Here is a 9680-nt window from a genome sequence, read left to right on the forward strand (position 1 = left end):
AGTGCCATATCCAATTTGTTCAATTCTTCTTAATGTGTCACTAAAACTCCATTTATGGAATCTTAACTGAAAACTGCTGCATCTCAACAGCATTTCATGAAGTAGCTCTGCATATGAGGTACCAGTTTAGAAATGACTTCCTTTACTTCCTGCAGTAACAGTAAAAAAAAAAAAAGAAAGTAAATTTGAACTGCTGTCAAACCCATTCAAAAGCTGAAAGACTATTTTACTCATATATTAAAAATAATTTACTTTCCCAAAATACTGTACAATTAGAAGCAGTTCACACTATCTTGAACACAGAGTTGGAAAGTGTTTGAAGAAAAACTACTAAGTCTGAATCACATTGCACTGAAATAATACGCTGAAATGCTTTACAACTCTGACTTGCAGCAAAACTGCTTGTAACCATGAATTTTTATTTAGTATGTGCACTAGGCAGGCTGTCAGAGAGCTGCAAAGAGGAGTCTTGGTTTACTTTCTCCTGCCACCTCCACCGCCCGCAAGCATGGTGGCAACCCGAATGAAGATGTTCAGTGTATCTGTGTAGATACCCATACACCTAGAAAACAGGAAATCAAAGTTAATATTGCTGAGCAAAACTAGTATTATTTGATGTTTCACACCATTACACTTAATTTTTAAAAGCCTTCATGAAGCATCTGTAACAAAACCCAAGTATGATTGTCCTCAGTGCTCATTATGTCAAAAAAAAAAACAACCCTGCATTTTTGTTCTACCATGTCTGCCAGCAGAACTGTTTACAGAAGTCTTAACAGAAAATATACTGTTCTCATACAGTAGCGTTCTACTTTTATGCTTATAAACTTTTATCTGTTTATTTACCAGAATTTTGAAGATCAGGTTTATTCTATTTTAAGAAACCAGAATGAAGGTAAACAATTCAACTAAGATCAGACAGACAATGTTCACAAGCAAGTTACCTATTAGTCAGACTTGGTCTTTACTGAAATTAACAGCTATTTTCAGAAAGCAGCTGTATGTTCTACCAGTAATGCTTTAGAAAACAAAAATACTTTTTAGAAAGTACTGCTGGAAGCATGTGACAACACACATTCAGTCGCATTTCTCTAATTTCAGGCAGATGGTTTCAGTTTTAACTCCACTGGTTATCTTCACATTGTATTTTTAAACCCTGTGATTCTTCACATTTAACAGCAATACACTTTTGAGCAGTAAACAGAACGTCTGGTTATTTTGAAAGCATACTTCAATATAACTTGAAGCAAATTCTTACGCTGATGTTGAGATCAGCTGTGTTAACACAGAATACTTACGCATTGATTGGATCATATTTTGTTATTCCATAATATGGAATAGTTTCTGCACGCTTGATAACATGCTGCGTATCATAGAGCAGGAACATGCCAAAGAGTACCAATCCACCATAGACAGCTACCGAATACAAGCCAGCACCAAAAGCAGAAGTAGGAGGCAAAAACATGGATCCTGGAAAAGAAGGTACAGTAGTGTTAAAAAAAGTTAGTATGCGTATCTGCTACTCTGAGTTGGGTCAAACTTCTGTTACTGTAGCACACATTTTCAATGAGTATTCAATTCTCAATTTGGGGTGCATTTTTGACACCAAGAGCTTTAATACACGAGCTGAAGATATAACATATATAAACTGATCCAGTGATTTTGAACACGCTAGGGAATCACGTGTACTTTTCTCCATGTGAAAGTACTTCTGTCCCTAGGACTACAACAATGCCTAGAAACACATAAGGGGGAAGAACAAGTTGTTCAAGACCTAAGACCATGTTTACTGCCTTCCCTAGGCACTGGCATTAACCAAAAATACAAGCCACCACTATTGGCAATTTGTTGGATTAACACTTGCCAGAACTGTAACTTCATGATTGTTTTCAAGAACAAGTTTAACAGAGTATTTTCTGCTGTTCTAGCATTGCAAGGAGTATTTAAGGCAAATCTTAACTGGACAGACCAGTCTGCAATTAAATGCAAACTGCACCTTAGGAGCTGAAGTTTATAACCTACTTTATCTGACAGTATTAAAACAGTATTTTACCAATTGAAGACGCAAGAACAAAGCCTAAGCCTATTCCAAGTGGTCCTCCCATGTTCAAAAATTTTTCACTTGGAGCACACATGGCCACAGTTGAGAGCCCTCCGACGATTCCAGCAGTGTACCAGGCAGCTCTGATCAGCAAAGGACCACCCAAGAAGGCTAGAGGAGCCACCACTGCGCCCATGACACCTAGCCAAAGGAAAATAAAACATCTGTTAAGATTTTCAACAGTTCTAGTAAAAACACCACCTGATGAAACATTTTTTTTTCTATTCCAGTTAGATAACATGGCTCAAACAATCTACTTACATGACAACATACCAACACACTTGATTGCGCACCTATCTAGAAGGGAGCACAAAAATTGGCAACCTTAACTTCCATGACCTATTTTACTTTTATCTAGCTCTGGAGAGTACTTCATGGAGGTGGTCTTCGGAAGAAAGGCTAACAAAAGTCAACATATTGATCTGTTCAAAACAGAGCTAGTAAGAGATACTTAGCATAGACTAATCAACTACTCAATAGCCATAGAAGCACTCGACATTGACAAGTAAGACAGACCTATGCTACAACAATTAGGCAAGTAAGTCAGACTTTTTGCTAGAATCTTGTATGAAAACTCTATCTAGCCCATTAATATCATGTTAGGTTGTTTAACTTAATAACAATCACTAAAATAAACACAATTTCTCCTCAGTAGAAATGTTAGCTCGAGAGGCAAATGTGATTCCAGTGTCTTTCCTGAACCATAAATTATTTCTGGCACAAGTGTTTTGATATTTGAAGTAGGTATCATTAGTGAGAAACTGCTCTGTACTCACGGCTCATATACCTGATGGGAACATGTATCTAAGAAGCTGCTAAAATTTTTACACTAAAATTTAATTTTTCTAGTCAAGTTTTCAAATACTCTCCTATCCGGTACAGCTGAAGAATAGCCGGTGTAGGCAATAGTGCTTACAGAAAAGGTACAGTGCCAGAAAGCAGTCACAAAAACAAAACTGCTATGAAACCAATTAGTTCTAGCCAACGTGGCACATATATATCTTAAGTTTAACTTGAGCATGACTTTTAGAAGGTTATGAGAACTATTAAGAATAGCTTTAAGGACACTTAAGAAATCTTCCTGATGTTCAGGAGTTCTCATTGGTCTCTGAAAAATCTTAACTCTTCTATAGCAGTATATGAAAATTGACCTTAAAGCCAAAGTTTTGTTAAAATAAGAATCTGCTCACACTGAAGTACAGACATCTCTACAATAAACACTAAAATCACATACCTGAATGCATCATCCAAGCCAAATGTTTAGCTGCTGGACTATCTTCATAAGATATGGACCTGACCAACATTCCAGCACCGATCATAGCTGCAAAAGTTGCACCTATTGCCTGTAAAAACAGCATTAGGGAGCTTGTTAGCATTAGGACATATGGTCTCTGTTCTAACCTAGTCTAAAAGCCAGTAGCATAATTCTGAAAAGAGCAACCTAATTCATAACTGGAGCATTTGTGAATTTTACTCCTGTAAGGTTACAGTCAAATCTTTGTAGATCCTAGCCTACAGTAATTCCCATTTTATGTTTAATCAGTCTTCTAGGAATCCAAGTTTAGCAGTAAGATGGCAACAACCTCTTAGTTGTGTAAGGTAATCCTCATTAAGATACCAGAAGCGTTAGCCTTATTTTCTTCTTGTATGTTTCTCCACCCAAAGCCAACACTCAGTTCACATGCTTTTGCTACCAATGATTTTTAAACCTCATTGTTCCCTCGTACTGATGATTCCAAGCAGAATCATCCAGCAGCTAGCAAACTGGTCAGAAACGTACAACTTTGGTTTATGACCAAGAATGCATTATTAAATTAATCTCTGTAAAATTATGTAGGTATTTAACTATTACTGTTATACTCCACTTAACACACTGTGTACTAAGCAGACACATTTTTTTAGCAGTTTGCCTGGATGATTTGCCTATCAGTACTGTTTCAGCCTTGGCAAACAGGAGACAGCTTTCAAAGAGCTATACAGAAGAGCACAGGGAGGAGTAAGAATGCATATGGACCCCAGTTTCCATTTTCAGAAAGTGACAGAAATAATGTCATTAGCCTCAGGTGGCTACTTATAACAGGTTCTTACTTGCATAGAGTTGGTAAGGATAGCATAGCACTTTTTTCCTCATGTATTTTGCCTTTGACAAACGATCAAAGAAGTATAGAAGGTGCATGTCAGCATGTAATCAGAATCACCAAATCTTAAATCACAAAGTATTATTAGAACACTTAAGGAGCCTTTATGGATAAGGACACTAGTGTAATAGAAGTTTGCCCCTACTTTTCACCAAGTAGCTTACACTTCACATTGTTTATATCAACCATCACATTTGGGGTCTTTTCTCAGTAAATGTTTTTACTTTTATAACATAAGCTTACCAGCCAGGAGCCTCTTGTCATAAGGCTCATGAGTGCCGGAGATCTGCTTACTGCTACAGCAGACAGTGCCGTCAAGCCAATGCTTCCCGCAAAGTACATGTAAGTAGAGTGAATTCTGTCTTTCACATACTGTGGCCAAATACTGAAAAACAGAAGAGTCATACATTGCTGTGCAGTTACCAGTATCAGAATGAAGACCAACTAAAACCACAATCAAGCTCTTAAAATATTCATAGCTATGGATATAAGGGAGGTTTCATAGTAACGGTGTGGTCTAGCAACTTCTGCCATAAGTTTACCTTACAACAGGGGGCTGAACTTTTGAATCTTGCTGGTCTAATGTAACATAACTCTCTAGAAACACTTCAAATAATGCTAATTATAGTTCACTTCTAAGGAGGATGCATACATGAGAAACAGAATAATGAATGCTTTTTAACTATGGAAAAATAGAGAATGGTGTATATGTAGTAAATTGGTTTAAGGAAGAACGTTTACAGTATGTATACTGGGCACTAAGTAGCCTGCAGAGCAGCGCACAAATTGCTGAGTCACAGTGCACATGATTACCTGACATCACAAGACACAAACGTCATTCTGAGAGCTCTAACAATAGCAACAGACCTAAACGTGAATGAGAGTTTCTGCAGTATGATTTGGTCGTACTACGGACAGGAAGCTTTCCCTGCTAACACCAAACTTACATAGAGTGCACACATTTTCTCCTATCTTACTCTTTTGATCCATTACTTCAAGGCTTGTAGGGACAAAAATTACAGATAGCTGTATCAATGAAAAGCTTCTCATAGATACAACTAGCAAGCATTCAATAAGAATGTACATGGCCACTTCCAAATATAAATGCAGAGTAAAGTAAGGCAAAATCTCCCCAGCACTCCCTTCTCCTAAGCCCATGCTTGTCACTAATCACCTTCTAATTCTAAGTATATGGTTTTGCCATCGTAGTCAGGTTTTTGTTGGCCAAAAAGCAATACATTGAAGTTTTAAGCAAAACGTATTTATTAGGACAGGACTTATACCAAGATAAGTAGTGTGTTCAAAGGAGACTCCCTTTCCAAGTTTAATGAACAGTCTCACAGGAACATCAGGCAATATGATCTTAACAATATGTTTTACAGAAGACTATCCTTCATGAATTATTGGTGGTGCACCTCATAAGACATATTTATATACTCTTCACAAATAAATTTCAAATTTACCAAAACAAAGGAACTCACTTAAGTCAATATTCATTTAAGCTTGCATAATTTAAATTTTGCTTTCAGTTACATACTTTAAAATCGTGCACAGAGGTGAGGGCTTTCTGTTCGGAGCTTATTTTTTAAGTTGTATGTACACTGCGTGATAACAGTTAAAGAAGAGACAAACATAAAGAGGAGGCAGAGTCACGTAATGTACTTTTTACCTAAAACAGTTAGCCATCTTACTTACACAGCTTTTTCAATAGCTCCAATCTCACTAGACATGCCCATTCCATAGTAACAGAGGGCTCCCAGGCCAACAGCAGCCCCTCCAGCAACAACAAATTTCCCCAGGCGATCAGCTGTATTGAAAACAAAAATCCACATTCTCATGAATGCTCTTTCCTCGTTATTTAATAACATCCTCACATGAGTTCTGTTGTATCTGCAATAGGTGATCCATGTTAGGCTTCCTTCTTAAAGTTCCACTTAACTTCCAAGTCACTACGTTACCAGTTCTCAATGAGCTACATGTGGAAAACTCTAGATTCAGCCTACCAACACAATGTAGCCTCATAAAAAAGAATAAGAGATAAGAGACCTCCTAGTAACATGCCAGGTTCACTGACCTTCTTTACAGTGACAGGAATTCCAACACAAAACCAGATTACAGGTTCTCCAACAGAAGAGTTCACCCATCAGCTGATTCAGCATACCCTTTCACTATCCAACTCACTATAAAACAGGAGAAAAACTAGACATTGTGTCCTTTCCTGTCATTCATCCGCCCTTAGCACTTGCTCCTTCGAGAGCTCTCTGGTAGCAATTGGATCCAAATCAGTTTAAAAAGGGACTTTCAAAGCTCATGGGCAAGAGCACATGATTTACTATCGGTTTCTACTGTCTGATTTTTAGACATACTGCCCATGTGCTACATGCCAAATTACTGCTCAAATATAAATATCAATCATCAATCATAAAGTATTGTTATAACTGGAGTGAGAGCAGCTGAGACCAAATACCTTGAGTGGTAGAACTCTCTTTAAGACTACACTTTTTCCAAGCGTGTTACAGCCAAGACACTATCTAGCCAATCTACATATATTCTATTAGTCAATTCAACGCTATTACAGGACACTTAAAAACTGTTCTGCCGAACACTGTTGTCTAAAAAAAATCTCTTTGTAATCCACTGAAATTATGAACCACACCAGATATACTGGCAATCATAGTAAGCCAATGCCTTAAATAACCACAGCACTAGAAACCTTTTTTTCCGCAAACCGTATACGCTGTAGAAAAATCCTTCTTTTAAACAGTATCCAAAGCAGATGTAGTAAAGCAAGCGTTAGCATATTTTTTAATATCCGCAACCAGTTTCCGTTAAGATGCAACTGTTTTGGACTTAATAGTTCTCATCAGCAGCTTAAAGTAGAGATGAGAAATTTCCCTGTACTGTAACATTTGCAGTTTTAAACTCTACAAGGAAAGATGAGCAGAGAAATTCTCCAGTGATTTGAAGGAAATGACTAAGCAAACTTATGTAGGAAAAAATATTCTCAGTCGCTTTAATGGTTTGAAGGAAACCAATTCCTTCGAGGAAGTTTTACGTTAAGCTTCAAAGATTCTCAGTATTTAAAGCAGAGCTACTCTACCTTTAAGTGCTGTTTCTGCAGATGGCTCAAACGCTGCTTCTTTAATTTCCTGGCCAATTTTTCCACGCCTTACACCCGTTCTTACTCTGGTAGCATAGCACTGTCAGATTCAAAAATAACAAAAGAAACATTTAATGATATTAAATAGAAGATGCTTCTTATCAATTTATTTGCTATGCTTAAAATCGTTACGTAGCCTTTAGTCCCACTGTACTAAACAAGGCCATAAGGCTTTTTTTAATAAACACAAAACACACTCTTATTTTGTAAAAAAACATTATTTTGCTTTCTTTATAAAATTACTCTATGAAAACATTTTTATATAAAAAAATATTCTTATGCAATTATACTTTACAGACATTAAATCTGGAAAAGCAGCACAAATTCTTTGCTTTCAACTCCAGCCTTGATTTATGGAACAAACCTTGAATGAAGGCCTATAAACTTAAGATTTTTAAGACCAACAAGCTCCAAATAAATATAGCATACCGCTCAAAGTCTTAGTAAGCTGCAAGAGCAACACAAAGTAAACTTGTATTTAAGTTCAGAAAGAACTTTTGACGTTTCCTTACCATTTTTTCCAGGAACTTCTAATTATATACAGGCAAGGGATCACTCAAAGCTGTAAGTTTGTTTTAAACTAAAACCTGAAATCTACAAGCGTTGCTATCATCAGCCATTAGAGCAATAAAATTCAGCAAGTTTTCCATAGCACTTCAGGTTTGTGTTTTGCATCTAATAAAATCTAGCCCAACACTACAATTATGTAGCGCTAGCCACAGAAATAAAACCATAAAAAAATAAGAAAAAAAAGTTGCCCGCACGCACAAAAAACCCCCCAACACACGTACAAACTTAGGATGCCTAAAACAGTTTTCTATACTTAAAACAAAAACGCAAGAGGTGAAGAATTTGCCATTGGCACTTTCACCAAGATGACAACAGAAGAGCAATGCCTTCTAACAGTTGTCAGTTATCTGAGCAGAAAGCAAAAATGACACATCTCTCAATGAAGAATAAACAGACAGTGGTTTAGGTTAACGACAGTCCCATTTTTAAAATTTCTGGTAATACCCATGATGGTCCTGACATAGTTCAGAAATTGGTCTAACCTGGGCTACAGCCCTAAACACGTATTGCGACTAAAGTCTTTGAAAATAAAGTTTTTAATATTATATTTAAGACTCTTAATTGGAAACAGGGAGCTAGGAGGAGATCAGACAAAAATTTCTGCTCCTCCCACCTTGGTAGGTTGGCTTAGGATTATCCATCACTAACTACCTCCTTTAAGTTCTTTTTTCCAGTATTTTCAACGGGGAAACAGTCATTCGAACAAAATACATTATTTCAATTGCTTTAAAAGCCCCCTTTTTTTGATTAAGTAACGCTCTTCACTCAATAAATTAGAGCAAGTACCTCAAACAAGCAGAAGGCTCATGATCATCCAAAACAGGTACGCCACACAAAGCAATTCTTTTGGCAAAACACTTAAACCCTTAAAAATATCAGCCACTGAAACCATTAGAAAGAGAATTACCTTACCTGGTTAGGCTGCCACAGCCTGTATGCTTTTATATTGGAGCTCCTCAAAGCTGGGGAAGCCTGAGTAATGGTAGGGCGGATAGTCTGGCATGATATTGCCCTCAGGCATACTAGCCTTGCAGCCAGCATGGTTGCTTAGGTAATTTAATACACTCTATTCCTGCAAGTGCATAAGAAAACATGCTTTACTATTTCATTACATGGTTTTCAGACAAAGTACGCTTATACTACTAATTCATAACTACAGCCTATAATAGAAATGGAATTGTCACTGTCACTAGAGTACTGTAGTAAGAGTCACAACTTTCTTAAATGTACAGTTTACCTCTGTTCTATCTAGATTTGTTTCCCATTTCCATCAGAAGCTTGTCTCTCAAACCTTACTTGAAAACACAATAACATGCCACTTTTCGTACATATAAATTACATCAAGAACTTTACGTTTGAGTTACTTTGGTAACTAAGGTTCATTTTGAGACATAACACTGCATGAACCCTGCCCTCTAAATAGATGTTCAAAATGATGCTCCAAATTTACATAAAGTTCAGCTAAGTATAAACCCAAATGAGTAAATAGCATACCTAAAACTTTTTCCGCCACTTGTGTTAAGTTTTAAGCTATTCTCTGAAAAATTAATTAGCTTTGTGGACATGGCATTCAGTCAAGGTCACAGCCCGGAACACAAGTTCAGGTCATACTGTACAGTTTTGATCAGAGAACAGTGACGCCACTCATGGCCAAATCAACAGCACAAGCAGACACCACCCTATGTATTCTGTAGGTAATATTAAAATTGCT

The 9680-nt window shown here is 37.0% G+C and overlaps 1 protein-coding gene across 1 annotated transcript; it reads right to left on the minus strand.

The window, feature by feature from the left end:
- Positions 1 to 230: 230 nt before the first annotated feature.
- GHITM (growth hormone inducible transmembrane protein) lies at positions 231 to 9052 on the minus strand. Its single transcript, XM_009893053.1, has 8 exons — positions 8882 to 9052; positions 7340 to 7439; positions 5935 to 6046; positions 4483 to 4624; positions 3336 to 3444; positions 2054 to 2242; positions 1299 to 1470; positions 231 to 562 (listed from the first exon to the last, which is right to left on the minus strand). Exons 1-8 carry the CDS (start codon positions 9008 to 9010, stop codon positions 475 to 477), a joined length of 1041 nt encoding a protein of 346 aa, XP_009891355.1. The 5' UTR covers positions 9011 to 9052; the 3' UTR covers positions 231 to 474.
- Between the last annotated feature and the right edge of the window lie 628 nt (positions 9053 to 9680).

This window comes from Charadrius vociferus, unplaced genomic scaffold (genome assembly GCF_000708025.1).
Source record: "Charadrius vociferus isolate BGI_N301 unplaced genomic scaffold, ASM70802v2 scaffold429, whole genome shotgun sequence".
Taxonomy (NCBI): domain Eukaryota; kingdom Metazoa; phylum Chordata; class Aves; order Charadriiformes; family Charadriidae; genus Charadrius; species Charadrius vociferus.

Excerpts from the sequence above, each read along its gene's own strand:
- GHITM (XM_009893053.1), bottom strand. The coding sequence starts at position 9,010 with ATGCTGGCTGCAAGGCTAGTATGCCTGAGGGCAATATCATGCCAGACT. Across the intron at positions 1,471-2,053 it reads TGTTCTTGCGTCTTCAATTG|GATCCATGTTTTTGCCTCCT; the intron begins GTAAAATACTGT and ends CTTCTTTTCCAG. Across the intron at positions 563-1,298 it reads AAATATGATCCAATCAATGC|GTGTATGGGTATCTACACAG; the intron begins GTAAGTATTCTG and ends CCTGTTTTCTAG.